The sequence below is a fragment of the Thalassophryne amazonica genome, chromosome 21 (assembly GCF_902500255.1).
Source record: "Thalassophryne amazonica chromosome 21, fThaAma1.1, whole genome shotgun sequence".
Taxonomy (NCBI): Eukaryota; Metazoa; Chordata; class Actinopteri; order Batrachoidiformes; family Batrachoididae; genus Thalassophryne; species Thalassophryne amazonica.
In genome coordinates, this window is record NC_047123.1 from 32,927,718 (window position 1) to 32,946,237 (window position 18,520).

The 18,520-nt window shown below is 39.8% G+C and overlaps 2 protein-coding genes across 2 annotated transcripts in view; both read left to right on the forward strand.

Annotated features, from left to right (window-relative positions):
* emilin1a (elastin microfibril interfacer 1a) overlaps positions 1-4,373 on the forward strand; it is a 31,847-nt gene extending 27,474 nt beyond the window's left edge. The window contains exons 8-12 of the mRNA XM_034162051.1: positions 214-628; positions 920-1,045; positions 1,690-1,707; positions 1,811-1,945; positions 2,325-4,373. Of these exons, the coding sequence (XP_034017942.1) occupies positions 214-628; positions 920-1,045; positions 1,690-1,707; positions 1,811-1,945; positions 2,325-2,665 (1,035 nt within the window). The 3' untranslated portion in view covers positions 2,666-4,373. The remainder of the gene's footprint in view (positions 1-213; positions 629-919; positions 1,046-1,689; positions 1,708-1,810; positions 1,946-2,324) is intronic.
* A 2,868-nt stretch (positions 4,374-7,241) lies between these two features.
* On the forward strand, positions 7,242-12,562 carry ankef1a (ankyrin repeat and EF-hand domain containing 1a). Its single transcript, XM_034162660.1, has 9 exons — positions 7,242-7,601; positions 7,864-8,025; positions 8,991-9,190; positions 9,651-9,800; positions 10,047-10,170; positions 10,789-11,599; positions 11,695-11,921; positions 12,062-12,165; positions 12,313-12,562. Exons 1-9 carry the CDS (start codon positions 7,364-7,366, stop codon positions 12,466-12,468), a joined length of 2,172 nt encoding a protein of 723 aa, XP_034018551.1. The 5' UTR covers positions 7,242-7,363; the 3' UTR covers positions 12,469-12,562.
* Positions 12,563-18,520: the final 5,958 nt, after the last annotated feature.

Here is an 18,520-nt window from a genome sequence, read left to right on the forward strand (position 1 = left end):
CCTGAGAGACTCTAAATAAAACAGCACGTCAGTCCTGCTTTTTGTTTCTTTTGGCACACGATTTCACATAACATATACAAAAATCCTTTCAGCATGTTTAAAACATTTAAGTGTTATGGTCAGATATTAGATTTCCATGTGCTTACAGTGATGGAGAAAATGTATATTATCATTTTGTCAGAAGATATTTATCAGGTTGATGTTCTTTAAAAGGTGGACAAGTTGGACAAGGATCTGATGGACCACATCGATGACTCCAAGCTTCAATTCAGCAGCCTGGGCAAAGACATCCACATCATAACAAGTAACTACATGACGGAGGTGGGGGAGTGCCGGCGGTCCAGCAACGGCCTGGAACAAAGACTGTCCAAGGTGGAGGGGCTGTGCAAGCGCTTCGACACTTTTTCTGACAGCCTGGAGAGTATCAAGGAAGGACTGAACCGACATGTCTCTGGACTTTGGAGCTGTGTTAATGGCCTCAATGTTACATTAATATCTCATGGAGATCTTATCAACAATATCCAGAATGTTGAGCTGAAGAATGTCGACTCCAGGATACACAGACTTAACTCATCACTGGTGGACTTGGTGGAGGAATTCCAAAACTTCTTTGAGCAGGACTTTAAGGGTGAGTTACAGAGGATAGGGAGCATGGGATCTGACTTCAGGACAAGAAACAGCATTTAGTTAAATTGAGACAAGGTCAGGGCAAAAAAAAAAAAAAAATAGGCCAAAGAAAGAGAGAAGGTCTAAGAGCCTATAAAGTCTGCAGACTGTGTGAAAGATGAGTTTGAATCCATTTAAAGGGGAAGGGCACAGATTGAACATCTTAGCTTTCTTGGTTTACTGAACATTTTGAACAACCCCAGAATTCTTTTCATTGTCACTGTTAAATTGAAAAAACATTCCTTGATTCCAGGTCCACCTGGTACGCCAGGTCCTCGTGGGGAGAGAGGTGAGCCTGGACCTCAGGGTCCAATGGGAGCCCAAGGCAGGGTGGGACCTCCGGGAAGAGAGGGCAAGAGGGGACCAGTTGGATCTCCAGGTAAAGACAATAGTCAGGGAGCTACAACCACCCCCTTTGTAACCCCCAACCCCAATCTAAACCAAACCAACTGCTTTTTCCTTTGATGACCCAAAAACGCAATCAGGATGCCCCCCCACACCCACCCCCCAAAAAATGACGGGGCCTCAAGCCACATTTACAAGATGGCATCTAAAATGGCCTACTACTTAGCATTACCGCTTAGCATTTCCATTTTAATGGCAGACAGCTGTTTGATGGCTATTTTGGGCACCATTTTGGATTTAAACTTATGAATGAAATTATGGAGGTACAAATGTATTTACTGTGACATAAAACTTTGTTTTGATTGAATATTTTATATTTATTGGTGTTCATTTTGGATGCCATTTTGAATATCTGGCCCGAGGCTTGTTTTTACTTTGGGGAACAATCTGATGGTGTTTTGGGGTGGTCTAAGGAAACTAAAGAAGTCGGTTTGGTTTAGTTGGGACGATTGGGGGGTAGTTTAGGGATGTCCTCCTGCAATGTTTAGATGCTGATTAGACTGCGTTTATTTAATTGAATTAATCAGGTTGGGGGTTTTAATTCATAAATAAAATATTTGATGTAGACCTTTGAATGTTGAAACCTGTGCAAATAACGTGTTTCCTTTCACATTTCAGGTCTCAGAGGAGAACAGGGTATGTGTCTCTGTATTTTTTTTTAGCAGCAGCAGATGAATGTGGTCATTACCATTACTGGCTTTATTTTAAACATACCCGCCATGTTCTCCTTCGTGTTCAGGTCCTGCCGGCTCAGACGCTCATGTTCCACGCCTTTCCTTCTCTGCTGCGCTCACTCGACAAATGAGCAACGCTGGAACCATTGTGTTTAACGAGGTCTTTGTTAACGAGGAGAACGTGTATGACCCCAAAACAGGTACACATCCAGGGTGAATTTGCACAGATGATTGCCTCTTGTTAGACTTTGTGCTTTCTTAGAACATCTTCAGGAGAAGGTGCTTCTCAGAAATGTTTGTTGATATGACATTTATACATTAATTAGCTTTTGTTTGAGCTGAGAATGTAATACACCGCTATTTAGACCCTCAAAAATTGGTCAGGACTCCTCAGGAGGAGCTGGAGGAGGCAGGTATAAATTGATCCCAATTGGACTTTCCTACTTTGCCTGCTACTACCATGTCTTGGGCCATAAATCGCTAGATAGATTTGCCATAATGGGATGCTTGAGCATTTTATTTCATGTGCAAATGTTCATTAACTTCCTCCTTGTATTGTTCTCCACCCTAAACCCACAGGCTATTTCACAGCTCCAGTGAGTGGGAAGTACTTCTTCAGCGGAATCTTGACAGGACACAAGAACATGAACATCGAGGCAGTCTTGTCCAAGTCCAATGTTGGAGTAGCCCGAGTGGACTCAGCCGGGTATCAGCCTGAAGGTCTGGAAAAGCCCATGTCTGAGGCAAAACACATTCCTGGAGCTGTGGCCATCTTCAACATCATCCTACCCATGGAAGCTGGAGACACACTTTGTATTGACCTTGTCACCGGAAAGCTGGCGTACTCCTCAGAACCATTCACGGTCTTCAGTGGGATGTTGCTCTACGAGACTACATATGAACCGTTGGATGTTATTTAATGTTTTTGTGGATGACTCGCACAAGTGAGCATCTGTGTTGTCTGCTGGACTGTAAGAGACAGAACTTCTGATGCACAGCCGAACAGACATACGTGAAGAATGTGTAAGACTGAATCCTTTCAACAAGGATAGATTGTTTATTTTAAAGTGCTAAAAAGGAAGGCACAAAGTGTTACATCGCTTTAACGGGAAAAAGAGACGTTGTACATTTTATGTTTTTATTTGCGTTTGAAAATAATGAAGTAATAGGACCAGTGGGCACAATCCAACATTTGACCCCAATGATCTTAACCTTCATACAAATGATGAACCTATGGCTCGCCATGCCAGAGCAATTTTGGAATCCACCATATTTGTTCCAGAATGTGTGGAAAACCAAATTCCTTTATCTTTTCCAAAATAAATTGTTTAACTGCAATTTTGGTAAAAATCAGCTCAGGGACCTGGGAGGAGTGAGCCAGGCAGACATGACTTTGGCCCCAGTTCCTGACCTTTGGCAAATTTGTCCTTTCCAGAACCCACCTCCATATATTTGCCAAATATGTTGCAGATCTGAGTGAAAAATTTAAATTGTAGCCTTTGACCCAATGATCTTGACCCTAGTGATTGACCTTTGGTAAATTTGATGTTACCTTGGCAATTCAGAACCTGCCTCCATATGCCTGCCAAGTGCAAATCAGAGGAGAAAAACTTCAATTTTGACCTTTCATGGCAATTATTTTGACCTCAGTGATTGATAAATTTGATCTTGCCTGGGCTATTCCTGGTTCTGCCTGTTCAGGGGACATTGGCGTGAAGAACAATTTTTGACCTTTGACTCCAGTGACCTTGACACTTGCCAAAGCTATTACATTAAGGGCAGTTCTGAGGTCAACCATCATCAACATGTCAAACTCGGTGGAAATCGGTCAAAGGACTTGGGTGGAGCAGACAAATGTTGCCTGAATTATATAGTACATTTATAGTGTGATGCCAGTGCAGGGTTTTGGCAATTCCTCATTTTCATGTTGCGTGTGAGCTTGAATTCTTCCTTTGATTGCAGCACTGTAGATTTCTGGTCCAACATGCATTGGGAAACTGGGTTTAAAAAACAAAACAAACAAAATTATACTTTTTTTTTAAATGGTGTAATCTGCCAAACACTAATGTTCAGAGGTAATTGCACATGTCTGATGTGCTTTTCTTTTCTTATTATCCACTGTTTTATTTTGGCCACAAGCAAATTCCCAGAAATGCAACATTAGCTGCCAATTGTCTAAGGAAAATTTAAAAAAAAAAACTACAGCGATGTAAGGCCAGGGGGCAGGGGCCAAACCACTGTTCTGTACAAGAAAATGCATAAATAAAGCCAACGACAGTGAAGCTAGCACATAAAGCCACGGGGTTTTATAAATCACACAACAGCAAAACAAAAGGCCCATTTTAGGACATTAACAGGAATGTGAGGCTTGAGAGTGGAAAGCGTAATAAAGGGGATTTTATTTTTCCCCTCCTCATATCCTAATAAGGGCCATCTAAATTTAGCAGAGGATGAAAAGTTTTATTATGCAGCTTGTATGTGCTCCTCTGATGGTGGAATTTTAAAGCTAAAGATAACATGAAGCTGCACATCTGCCTGATTGTTGCTGTTCTTCATCCTTGAGCAAGTTTAACCACATTATAGTGGGAATGTGTCTTTGTATGACTCTTCGCATAATGCACAATTTTTGTTTTTAGAAGTGTTGACTTTATATGATTTTTATATTTGTCACTTCATGTTACCTTCGCAGACTGTATTTTGTATGTTGTTTTTCCCCACGTGTGCCTCAAATACAGACACTCATTTTTACAAAAACAACAAAAAAGTAATATCTGCAACCTCCTTTTTTATACTTTTTTCTTATTTTATTTGCTCCAGCTGCTTTTACTTACAGTGATGCACACAGCTGGTTCATTTCAGCCTCTGTTGTCTTCAGCACATCAGTCTCTTTTGCTGCATTGCAGCGCCTCCTGGTGTTCAGAGGCGATACCTTCACGTGGTTGTGCAGATCTGGTTGGGGATTTGTCATATAATTTTCCGTCATTTCTTTGTACTTTTGTTCCATGTTAGTGGGAATTACAGGTGAATCTTTAAGTCTCAGAAGCTGCCAAATAACACACAAGAACAGGAAACTCTGTTGCTTCATGCAAACAGGTAATTCTAGGAAGGGGAGAATGGGGTCAGTTGAAACAAGTAAGTATACACCTGGCGTACAAAATGCAGTATGCATTATGTTTTTTCTCTTTTTATAAGTTTGCATGTAGATTTCACCACTGTTGAATTTCACACAATGCTCAGGTTTTAATCGCTTAAAAAAATGCATTTTATCTTTGGAAAAATCTAGGTTGCATCAGAATAAATGACCATCTGTCCTGCAGGTGGTTTAGTTTTTTTTTTTTTTTTTTTTGTCACAAACATGGTCCAAAGTGCTACAGAGTGGCCAAAGTAAGTTGTCAGAGTTGATGCAACTTCAAAATGTGATGGAAAGCAAGTTTTTTTTTTTTTTTTTTGCTAAAAAAACAAGTCTTTCACAAATTTTTGTAAATATGGGAAAAAGATTGACGGTCAAACTATAAAACAATTCGTATTGATGAATGCGCATTTTACCTCACCACTTCTGTAGTTTAATTGGATTTGCGAAGTTGTGAATTCCGTTGTGAATTTGTGTACCTGAAGGCATCATGAAACGTCATCCGGCGGATATTTTCGTTGTCAAGACGCCGAGTTTGTTTCCCTGCCGACAAACCAGATTGTGCTTTTAAAAAAGTTTGAAAACGCGACACATAAACTTCTGTTTAAGTCGCTGTTGTCGCTGTTCAGAAGGTTGTTGGAGCCGTCAAAAAAAAAGAAAAAAAAAAAAAAAGAGGTTTTAAAAGTTTTTCCATTACGGTAAGAAGGTTTTCTCTGTTGTTTGTGTTTGACTCGTGCATTTGTCAGTTTAATAATAATAATGATAATAATTAATAATAATAATTTTAACGTAATTAAAGAAATAACACAAAGCTGAAAAAAATTGTTTATAATCTGTTTTAAAAAAAAATAATGCACGCATAATCTAACTAGTTTTGTTCAATAAATTAACTTTTGCATATAAAAGGTCACTAAGGTTACATAATATTCAACGTATAAAATTTTAACAGATGATACAAATTCAAAATACAAGACACAATCAGAACCATTTCTCCATGTTGCCAGATCTAAATTTTCATGAATTTCCATCTTGTTGCTCAACAACAACATTACATTTTAGGCCTCTATCTTAAATTGTCTTTTTTGATCCTCGATCTAAGATCTGTGTTTACTGATTGAGTTAGATTAGACATTCTATTTTTTTGAAAGCTCATTCTGTTATGGCACGCTTCTGCCAACGGTGCACTTTTTTCATGAGAATCCAAATTTCAATTTGTGACTGCTTACATAGAAAGGAAAACCACATTATGCCTCTGATTCAGATGCAAATAGATGCTGATATATGTGAAAGATCTCACACACTAATCTTCAACCGCTTATCCAAGATGGGGTCCACACAGAAAGGCCACAGGTGGGAATCGATCCTGTGACCTATTCACTGTGAGGTAACAGTGCTTACCACTAAGCTATCATGCTGCCTATATGTGCAAGCGTACCAGAAAATGACAAGTATAATGTAAAAGAGAGTTATTTTATTTATTTATTTATTTTTATTGACAAATGACATAGCAGCATTTTTAAGCAAGCTGTACATTTGAGGGTATCAAACACGTTCCTTATTATCTCATAGAGGTGTCAGCTTAGCCTAGCAACCACAGGAGGAAACCATCCTGCCCACTATGTGACAAAGTAGGGGAAAAAATATACCCAAAACCGAAAGTAAAGCCGCTGTCGCAGACCAAACAGTCCCCCCTAAAAATCGGTCTGCCCTGCCTTCACTGCGCATGCGTCATTTCTGTGCGTCGACCGCGGTTCACCCATTATCACCTCGTTTCTGCTTAAAAGTGCACTCCAGTCATCATCTATCTCAGCGACAGATATCTGAAGCTTTTGTACAACAGTCATTTCCACATAAATTCAGCATTATTTCATAATAAAAGGAAGCGATCAGAGCGGCGCAGCCAGACGAGCTGTTGCTGCTGTGTTCACTGCACCTCTGTCATTTCAAAGCGTCAGTAGCGACTCAGAGATTATTGCCTCGTTTCTGCTTAAAACAACCTAGTTTCTGCTTAAAACTAATTTTAGATTGATTTAAGAGGTTTTACCTTGTCATCTGATGATTAATAATCACATTAATCCCTTTGATCGCTTTGGATGTAGAGACTGCTGTGGTCCCAAATGACGCATGTGCAGTAAAGGCAGGGTGGAACAATTTTTAGTGGGGGACCATTCGGTCTGCGACATGGAATGAGGAGAATTAAAAAAAAAAAGCTCAAAAAACTGTTACAGAACATTTGACATGCCTATGTTTTGAACATTGTTTCGGAGTACACATAAAAAGGAAAACATGGAACACTGGAACATTGGCACCTGCTGGACAGTTCAGGAATGTTCATATCAAATTAATTTAATATTTGAAGCTTACAGTTAGTACAGGGTCTGTACATGCGCTGGCACATAGGTTGCTTGTAGTATATACACAATCTCTTTGATGCAACAAAAAAAATCAAGGTTAACATGAGGCTGGATGTAAAAAAAAAAAAAAATGTATGTTTAGTTCAATGTTTTGTATCCAAACAGCTTCTGGCACATGCAGAATGAGTGGCACAATAGCAGAGGGCCGTCTGCAGACACTTCAGGTCTACCGCCTCCTGCAGTGCATCCATCAAGCAGATAAAGATCACATAGACAAGATGCTGAAGTTTGGGGTGAAGGACCTGATTAACCTGATGGAGCCACGGGATGGCGTAGGAGCGCTTCACATGGCTGTTAGAGCGTACAGTGACGGTGATGATGAGCTGGCTCTTACTTTTTATATTTTAAGGCTGTGTCTGTGTATTTTTTAGTCTGTTATAAAACAAGGCACATCACTGGGTTTCCTACTTTTCAACTGGAGTTTTCTTTTGAAGTGTGTCGTGATCTAAAAACACCCCGAGGTTTGAATTAAAACTGGGAGGAAGTCAGCATTTCATATGATTTGGTAGAATGCAAACAGTTATTTTTCCAAGACACTTCAGTATTTTCAACATGGTGTCTGAATCCATCACAGATTTGGTCAGCTTCCTTCTTTCTCGGGGAGCACACCCCGACATCCAAGACAAGAGAGGCCGAACCCCCGTCATGTTGGCTGCCGAGCTGGGCAGTGTCGCCACCGTGACGCTGCTGGTACAGCATAAAGCTGACCTGAGCCTCCAGGATGCCGAGGGCAAAGGTGGGAATCAGATCTGATTCTTTGACGTGTAGATGAGACGTTTTGGAGAGTTTAAGAGCCAAATCAGGATTATTACATGTTTGAACCCAAAAATATACAACAGTGAGCTTGTAGTAGATATTATCAAACAGTTGGATGATAGCTAATGGAGTAGGCCCTTTCCCACTAACGTATTCTCATTTGATCTGGAAGTGTGGATTTCTCTTTGTGCGATTCAGGTTCTGAGTGTGTTGCCTTGTTTTCCAACTCATGAAAATTCATAAAGCTTCTGTTTAGTTATTGATGAAGAGGTTGCGTCCCAGACAACACCAATCAGGGTGTGCAAAGTGCGTCTTCAAAACCTTTTTTAAACTCATTTTTAAATTTATATGGATTGTCATGTGTCCAGAGAATCAATGACAGCAACTGTTTTTCACTTTAGCACAGTGAGAAAAGGAATGCAGCGTTAGCGAGACTGAAACATGAGCACTTTAAAAGAACAGGAAAGCAGTGCACGTACATCTAATTACAGATCAACCCCTCATGGTGATCCTTTCCTGTGAAGCATGCTGGGTAATCTGATATCATCCTGCTCTCTGTGAGATCTGACTCGGGCCAGTTTCAGCATCACGCCTGAGTTTTTTGTGCTGCAGGGTGGGTGGGGCCAAGTAAATTCCCAAAACCACAGGAATCAATGTGCAGCCAACAGTATGTGCTGTATGAAGACCGCTGCAATGATTTAAAGACAAACACTTTCATCTATCTGCACATCCTTTGTTGTTTATGAAAGATTTCTTCTTGCATTTAATGAATGCTGTTTGTGAGCTCATTTACAGTGCCCCCTGTGTTTAACATGGGTATTGCAGTCAGCATGCCTGAGGATCACAGTAAATGAGTTTGATGTGAAACTAGATTCTGTATTTATCATGGGCTGCCATTGTACACTTTTTGTGTGTTTGATACGCTTCTTGCTCCTTTCTTTTTAGGCGTGCTGTTCTACTGCATGTACCCGACCAAGCGCCATGCACGCTGCCTGCAGATGGCGGTGGAGTGCCAGGCAGACATCAACAATGTCTCTGCAGAGGGGACTCATATCTTCCAGCTGATGTGTGAAAAAGCTCAAGAGTTTGAGTCCATGTGTCTCGCTATGCTGCAGAGAGGAGCAGACCCCAATGCAAAAAATCAGGTGACAGGACTAACACCAAGGCATTATGGGAAGTGTTGGGTTTGTTTGTTTTCCCAAGGCATTTGCCTAAAGAGGACCAGATTGTAAGTGATTTTTTTTATGATATTTGGTTTAAGATAATGGCTTTATCCTTTTACTTTTAGTGCTTTTATTATTTTAATTAACTTTTTTTGAAATAAATGAGGCCCAACATAATGTTACAACCTAAAGATGGTGGTTCTTCGCAATTTTGTACAACTTTCTTGAGATTCTGCTGAGATCTACAAAAAACTTTGAACATGTTGGAAATAAAAATGAGCAAGTTAAAAAAAAAAACCTTTAGGACAGACCAAAAAGGGCGCTGCTGAGTGTGGGCATGCAACATGTGACAAGAGCTCTGCCAGAAAAACTGCAAGAAATCCCCATCTGTGTGCATCTGCTCCTCTAACTAGCAGGTTTTTGACTTGTCCTTTGTGTCCAGAGAACCGGTGTCACAGCGTTAATGGCGGCGGTTAAGGCTGGCTGTTTGCAGCTAGCTCGAGCCATTCTCAAAAAGGGGGGAAACGTTAATGCGCTGGACCATCAACGCCTCAGTGCAGTGCACTATGCTGCCATGGGAGGCTTTTTGGAGGTAAATTGCTCTGAAGTCATTTTTCCTGAAGGTGATAGTGTAAGATATAGTATACTGTAGTTGATTAAGCTTTGTAGTTTTTGGTCCATCAATAGCAGTATTTATTTATCTTTTTCAAATCACATTCAAGTGTAAAATACAAATACGTTTTCTTTTTTCAACTTCAGCACCTAAGTCATGTTGCATTAGTTGCTATTGGCCATGATGAGGTTATTTGTAGTTTATTTTGTGTTTTGGGTTTAACAGGTGATTCAGCTGTTGTCTGCAAACTCGGCTCAAATGGACGTGATCAGCTTAGATGAAAACACGCCCCTGCACTACGCCGCTGCCACAGGCGATGCGCTCTGCTGCAAATTCCTGGTACAAAGAGGTGCTGTGAGAGAGAACGAGAGTAAAGCTGGCGGTGTACTTAATCCGACAACGTGTTCGGATTGTCAAAAGTGTTTAAAAAGTTTCAGCGATGACCATGGAAACGTCTCTGCTTTTCCTGCTCTGGTTGTCTTGTGTATTGGTTTGTCAAGTATGCAACTGAGCAGTAGAATGAGTATGTTTTCTCTAGACCTGTGTTGAACTTTATTCTTTTCTATTTTTCATGGATGCAGATAAGCAACACTAAAAATGAAAACGGGATCACAAAGATGAGAAATTTTCAGATTGTTGATGTTGATATCCAGATATGATGCTTCTGTGAGAATGGCCTCTTTCAATCCACCCTTAGCTGTATATATGGCCATTTTTTGGTCCTCATTTTATTTTATTTCATTTTACCTTATGTTTATATTAGTTGTACATATACTCTGAATAATTTACAGTTAAATTTCACTATCTTTTATATTGGCTAAAAATTACTCACATCACGGAAAGCACCTTTTTGGAGTTGCACTCAAATCTCATAGTAAAACAAATTACAATGACAATAAAGGCGATTCTGATACTGACCATTTTGAGGTATTAACGTATTATCATTAAAACAGTGCTCTGTGTTTAGGTTGTAACCACAAGATGAAGAACCAGAAAGGTTTGCTGCCACACCAGATTGCCAAAGAAGCAGGTCACAAAGTAGTAGCCAAACAGCTGAAGAAAGCACAGAAGCCACCAGAAGAAGAAACAGAATCCAGCGAAGCCATATTGATGTCAGAACCCTGGGCCCTGACACTCCACGACTGGAGCAACGAGCGCGAACGTGATCTCTGGCATGCCTTTGGAGATGAATCTGATACAGTATCTACAGAGGTGTTCATTTCGGTGTTACAGGAGTTAAAAGTTCCAATTGAAGAAGACCAGCTTCTTCAAGTTATCTCTGCCCATGAGGAGAACAACGAGGGGCTCGTCAACATTAAGGACTTTATCACAGGTGTCAAGTACATCCAGAAACCATTCTTGTTGTCATCGTATGTTCCCAAAAAGAAAAAGGCAGCGAAGACAGGCAAAAAGGGAAAGAAAGGTGGTAAAAGTACCATTCCTATGCCCATTGGTACCCTACCACAAGACATCATGCAACGCCGGCAGGACGGCGGCCCACCCCAATTCATGATTGAGTCATGTTCCAACTTAACAGATGTCTGCCGTCTGGACTCCAAGCATCCTGTAAAAAATGACACAAGATGGTACACAGAAAAGCCACAAAAGGTCTTTGTCAATATTAACACCTGTGTGAAAAGTGGAGATCTGGAGTCTCTAGGCCTCGCTTTCAGCCAGGGAGTTCCTGTAGATGTGCAAGATGAGTATTACAAGACTCCACTGATGGTCGCGTGCTCCAGTGGCAATGACAAAGTGGTTCAGTACCTTCTCAAAAAAGGGTAAGAAAGCTCTTTTTTGGATCAAAGGATTGCTGTGTAGTTACTGAGTGTCATATGAGTTTGATTTGGGGAAGTTTTATGTATTTTCTTGTCAGGGCGAATGTGACCATGTCTGACCAGTTCAGATGGACCCCACTGCACCATGCAGCTCATGGTGGCCACACAGACATCGCCAAGCTTCTGCTGGAGGCCGGTGCTGACGTCAATGCCTGCACTCTCAACGGAGGCACACCTCTCATGAAGGCCATTGAGTGCTCCCGCATTTCTTGTGTCGACTTACTCCTTAATGCAGGCGCTGATGTCACTTCAGTGAACAAAGCAGGTTTGACGACAGAGCTTCAAAAGCCAAAATACAAAGCGTCATAATGTCACTTTACAGGACTATGTTCTGTCTGCAGTAGCACTAATTGCCGACAGATACAATAAATTGTCGCTGTTTAAATATATCATATCTTCCTACAGGGAAAAACTGCCTCGACATTGCCCGAGATTTTGCAGACTCTGCAGTAATTGACCTGATCACATGTTTGATGGACTCGCCAACTAAACAAAAACAGAAAAAGACGGTAAAAACCGCCTAATCTCAGTCTTAAATGCCTTTCTGGTGCTAGCGATCCAAGTTAGGTAGTTGGAGTGAGGCTGGCTTCATGTAGGCATATATTTATCTCTTTTTTTATTATACATATATATGTTTGCTTGTTTCTCTGTCTCAGGGATGTGTGAAGCTGCTGTCCACCAGTCAGCTAATGTCGCAGGTAGAGAAACAGATGGACCTCTTACCCTTCGACGTGGAGTCTGATGACTTCATGTCATCTTTCAGCCAGAACATCCAGAAGAAATTTCTGGAGCAAGCAAAAAACACGGGTTAGACTGGAACCAGGTTAGCCACAGAGACAGACTTTATCTTTCCTGGCTGGACAAATGTCTCAAAACTGGACTTACTGTGGATTTACTGTTAGCTGTTGTATTTAATATTGAGTCTTAAATTGTTACTTTTAGAATTTACTGCATGGTGTCCTGATTATATCCACAGATTTTGCCTGTCAGATATGGACATTAAACCTGTTTATTTTTCAGATATTACCACACTGATGCCATTTATTATTACACATTATATGTAAATTTGTTTGGCACGTTCCATATGACAAGATTTATTCTGTTTTTGTTTGGTAGTTGCTTACAGGTGCTTCTTGATTTGACCCAGAAAGTTAAATGTGTTGAAAAATCCAACTGCCATAAGCTTTTCAGGATATTTCAATGCTTCATATAATTTAATCGAACAAACCGACATTAAAAAGTATCCCAATTCTGTATGCTTACAGCATATTGCAGATGTGAGTGTTTGTTCCTCAGTTAGTTATTGAATTTCACGTGTGTAGCTGTAATGATTAATTGATTATTAAATTAACCGACAGCTATTTTGACAATTTAATGTTTTGAATTTCTCTTTTTTTTTTTTTTGTTCAAAGTCTCTGATTTCAGTTTATTAAATGTGAATATTTTCTGGTTTATTTCACAAGCTTTACTCCTGTCTGACAGTAAACTGAGTATCTTTGGGATGTGGACAAGACAAGACATTTGAAGGCGTCGTCTTGAACTCTGGATATCAGTGATCAGTATTTTTCACAGTTTTTTGACATTTTATGGACTCATTAATGAATTGAAAAATGAGAAAAAAAAATCAATTATTACAATAATCCTGAGTTGTACTCCTGTTTTTCACATTGAGATTCCTTTTTAAAAATTGTCTAAAGAAGCCTATATTTTAAATGAAAAAATATGTAATTTGCAAAGAGGTGCTCAAACTATGAATTCAGCTGCTTTCTAAATGCTTTAGTTTTTGATGGGAGGATCATACAGAACAGGGTTCCATGTAGCTGTAAATAAATGCTGTTCTTAGTTGAAAGCTGTAAGTGGTGCTGTTTGTCAGTTTGTGAAGCAGTGGTTTGGCTTTTTGGGAAGCAGCAGGCTGAGTAGAAAACTTGTGCTTGTACCACAGAGAATCATCAAAATGGCAGCGTTGTGTGTTTACTGTTTTCACATTATAATCTGTTTCGCTGATGTGTTACTGATCTGATTTCATTATCTAACAATTTACTGCAATCCCTGTTTTGTATTTTATGTTTGTAATGTGATCTGTTGGATTATTGGTGCCAGTGTCGCTGTCCCTGGTGCTGAACACAACTGACACTCGTGTCACCACCAGAAAACATTCGACTGCAGCTTCCTCACAAACCCATACCTCAGGGAGATGAGGAACGATGACAGACTGGAGCGTGGAGGTCTGTAGGCTAATTCAGACTCTAGTTTGTTTTAATATGCAAACTACATGATGAGACAAATATGCAACAGATAAGAGCAATGAAACAGAACAGTCTGACATCAAGGGAAAGGAAGGTGAGAGAAGCAGTTAGGAGGAGGGATTTGGAAGGAGAGAGGGCTACTAAGGGTGACTCAGAGGATGGGGAGAAGGGAGCGGAGGAGGAGTGGGCGGGAGGAGAAGATGAGGGCTTTTCTAGCACAATCAGTGGCACGCAGGTTACAGGGAGTAAACAAGGCTGCAGGCGCTGATTTGGGCCGTGACGCAGTGTGTCTGTCAGGGCGTGGGCTCCGGCTTATATGGTCATGCAGCATGTGTGAGTGTGTGTGTGTTTCACTGAACGTGTTCCTCCTGAATGAGCGTGCATGTGCTGAAGGCTGGAGGCATCTTATGTGCACATTTTCAGTCATAGTCGTGTATTATGTGCATACAAACAAACACATTTATATTCCTGCAGGTATCAGTTACAGTAAGGGTCATATTTAAATGTGTAAATGTCATTAAATTGCTATAGTTATATATTCAGGTCCATAAGTATTTGGACAGTGACAGCTGTCATGTTGAAACCGTTAACATGAATATGAGCTCAGTGTGCAGATTCTCAGCATCAGTGTGAAAGAATTCAAATGCAAACTGGGTAAATTCTGGAGGAATTGATATGCGAGGGTTGTTTTGATGGATTGAGAGGTGGATTAATTATGGTCATCCCTCCCCTTTTGTAAAAGATCAAAAGTAATTGGACAAGCTGTCACTCCTTTGAATGTTATTTGCCTTACTTTTAATTTCAAAATTCTCATACAAAGAAAGGTGTACAGTTGATTTGCAGTTTTGTATGAAATCTGTTGCCATTACATGCTGATATAAAACCTATTTTCTTTTCTCAAAAAAACACATTTTTAGCTCAGGGACACATAAAGGACCACAAGACAAAACATAAAAATGTCTGGTGGATAACAGGTGTTTTTCTTGCTCAACAAAAATCCCACGTCAACAATTAGCCAGACCAAGAACACCTTGCAAGAGCTACCTGTATCTGTGTTAAAAAGTCAAGAGTAAACACATGACTTTAATACCAGATGTGACGTATTTATAGGCCGTATTACATCATTTTATACTAATTAAACATTTGTTTCAGCTATATTGTATGGGATTATTTTTTTTAAACACAATAAAACAATAGAAAAATAATTATTTTGTAATATGTTATTATTATAACAGTCACATATTCTACTGCTGAGATATTCAAATAAAAAAACTTGTTTCCTGCTTTTGTTAAAGAACTAATAATATCTCAATTATATGTAAAAAATTTCTACAAGAAATAAAGTTGAAAATAATTGAGCATTTTGAGTATTTATCCAACAGAACAGAAAAATAATTAGTTTTTTTTACTCACTTATGGATATGAATTTCACAGCATTATTGGGCTTTCAGTGATTTCTTTGAAGTGTTCTTTTTATGGGGCTGAATTATTGTGCAATTTGGTGTGTAGGTTTTAATTTATTTTGGGGTTTCTGAAATTAACACAAGGTAAAAAAAAAAAACAAAAAAAAAAAACATTTACCCATTTAGGTAATAGTTCAGTGGTGCTGGAATCTTATAAATGTGCTTGAACTTGCCAGGGTCATTTACGTCCTGTTAGCAATCATGATTGACTACAGCTGGTAGCTTCTCTGTGCCAACATAAAAAGGGACCATGCTTTGGACGGCAGTCATTCGATTGTCTAACCCACAGAACAGTGAGACAGTCCAAGAAGCTCAGTGCACATCTGAGAAAGAGAAACATGGATTTACACAATCAGATATGTTTGTTGGAGCCATTTCTAAACAACTGCAGGTTAGAAGCGCATCTGTTGAAACAGTTGCATGTAAATGCAAATTATTTTCAGGTGTAGCTACTTTGATCTGAGAGGAATGTGGTTTGGATGGTCAAGAAGCTGCTGGATCACCAGCATCACCGCTTGCAGTTAAAGGTGATTTTAAACATTTTAAACATTAATTTAACAGCCAACAACTATTTTTCTGTGTAATTATTTACTGGCTTAATGGCGTCCTGTGCACTCCCTCTGTGCTCTGAGCTTTTCTGTCACCCTGTTGGCCGCACTGTCTGGCTGCATGTGAATGTTTTGTGCAGCCAGTTTCCATGTTTAGTGCATGTAAGTTCTGCCATATGAAACAGCTGCCCCTCCCCACATTTACAAAGAGCAGTACTCACCACATAGCTGCTGAATTTTTTTCCACGATGGCAGACAGTACTGAGTTTCCAGAAATAAGTAAAAAAAATTTATATTTTGAGGATAAAAGTGCCTTTGACTAACAAAGTGCTCAGATCTCTTTGTTCTGATCAGTGCAGAGGAAGGATGGCTGGGGAGGAGTGGCCGAGAAGGGAGGATTTGTTTACATTAAGTGTGATGCAAGTCCAACACCTAGTGGCAGAAAAAGTAATTTATAGCACCTTTAGGAACTCATTGATATTTTAGAATTGACTTTACTGATTAGTTGTGCTAGTTCTGCATATTTATACACTTATTAGAGGGTTGTTTTTATGTACATGTGGATGAACATTACAACTCTATGCATGTGACAGTCTGTATAAAACATGTTAATGTGGTTCCAGCTCTATTTGCTTGTGGACGATAATGATAATAAAGGATTTTTTTGTGCTTTCTGGGCATTTTAAAATCTTTCTGACGGCTCTCCTCCTCCTCCTTTCCCCTTGCTGAGTATCTGAGCTCAGATCAGTGTTTGTTGCTGCCAGAGCAGCACTGCAGTCTCCCAGCTCTGCTCCTGCGCCGCTTACTCAGCAATCAGCACTCCAAACCTTCACTTTTCAAAATAAGCTTCTAATACACACACACACAGTTACTCCTATTTCCTACATTATACCTAGACATTTAACCACAGATATGCTTACACATGCATCTAACCCAGCAATTATACGTGCAAGCAAGCACGCACTATATTATACATCAGACACATGCACACAGTTATAAACCATGCACATTTTTCTGCCTGTAGACATTTAAAAACATGCATATGCACACTATCATACTGTGTGTCAGTACTGCATGAGTGTGTTCTTATCTCACATGGGAGCTTTTTTTGACATCTCGTTGCTATTGGAGATGCACAGGGATTTTTGCTTTCCAAGCTGGCAGAAATGTATGTGGAAGTGTCTCTGCGGATGCACAAGTGTCTGAGCTTTTTGTAACAGCATACAGCGACAGATCATTGCTGATTGCAGGGCAAGCATAGGCATGCACATGAAAATGAAACATTGCTGTTATTATTTTATTTTTCATTTAACTGAATGGACTTGTATAACTGGGAAAAATTATTATACCTTAACAAAGACCAGTTTTAAGTAAACAAAAACAAATATAAACTTAATGGACCTTCATTTTTTTATGTATAATAGATCGAGTGAGCAAGTGGGTTTGTAAAAATTGAATTGAATTCTTGGATTTTGATAGATACAGTTGAAGAATAGTGAACCTCATATTTTGGGTAATGTTGGTGACTTTTGACAATTTGCAGTTAATCTTTCATGTATTTGGTTAAATAGGAATGCCAGCACAGTTGGACATGTCTGGGGCTCTACAGGCAGGTAAAAGGCCAAGGTGACTACAGTCAAAGGTTTAAAAAAAATATCTCATGCGTGCAGGTAGATTCTGGAATTTCCCAAGTGAGACTAAATTTGTCAACCATTGGGGTATCCCAACATTTCACCTGGATGCAGCACATAGATGGTTATTTGAGAGATGAGGGGATGAACTGGCTGTCTGCCTGGGTGGTTACCACCCAGAACCCAAGGCACAGCATCAGCGCATGCGCCCAGACTTAAACCATTGGGTTAAAGGTCAAATGTCTAAATTTCTATTTATGGTCGAGTTTGCACCAATACTTGCACAAATATGCAGAGAGTTTCTGGAATTGCCCAGAGGAAGACAAATTTACCCAAAGGTCAACCATTGGGGATCAGGTCATGGGGTTCAAAGGTTACAATTTAAGTTTTTCCAAACGTGCTACCCATATGGAGCCGGATCCCAGAATTACCCAACAAGGACAAACTTGCCGAAGGTCAGTCACTGAGTCCAAGGCGTCAATGTCTACCTGTCTAAATGATGTCTACCTGTTTGTTGGTCTACTCCTCCCAGGTACTGATTTCTCTCAATCTTGGTATGTCAGTGAAGATTAACCCTGAAATTGTCCAAAAAGAATTCACCTACTGGACATCATATTGGCACAAAGTGATCACTTTCATCAAGATTGGTGAGTTTTGATTTGAATGCAAAAAAAAAAGTCCAATGTTGCTATATAAAAAATATAATGCAGTGCTAAAATACCCTCGGTAGTAAGGGCATGTAATCATTGAAAGAGTGTGTAGAAAGAATGTGCTCTTTTGACCCCTTAAAATAGGTTAGCCATCGTTTTGTTATAGTTACTATATAGCCATAGTTAGCCATCTTTGAAATTGTCCAAGGTCTGTGTCCCAAGAATGCTCCCTGTGAATTTGAAGACCCTGGCAGTGGACTTTTACTGAGCATGGATGGACAGATGGAAAGGCTTTGCATTACCCTATATGGGCATGGTTTGGCCTC

Excerpts from the sequence above, each read along its gene's own strand:
- ankef1a (XM_034162660.1), top strand. The coding sequence starts at position 7,364 with ATGTTTAGTTCAATGTTTTGTATCCAAACAGCTTCTGGCACATGCAGA. Across the intron at positions 10,171-10,788 it reads CAAATTCCTGGTACAAAGAG|GTTGTAACCACAAGATGAAG; the intron begins GTGCTGTGAGAG and ends CTCTGTGTTTAG. Across the intron at positions 12,166-12,312 it reads AACAAAAACAGAAAAAGACG|GGATGTGTGAAGCTGCTGTC; the intron begins GTAAAAACCGCC and ends TCTCTGTCTCAG.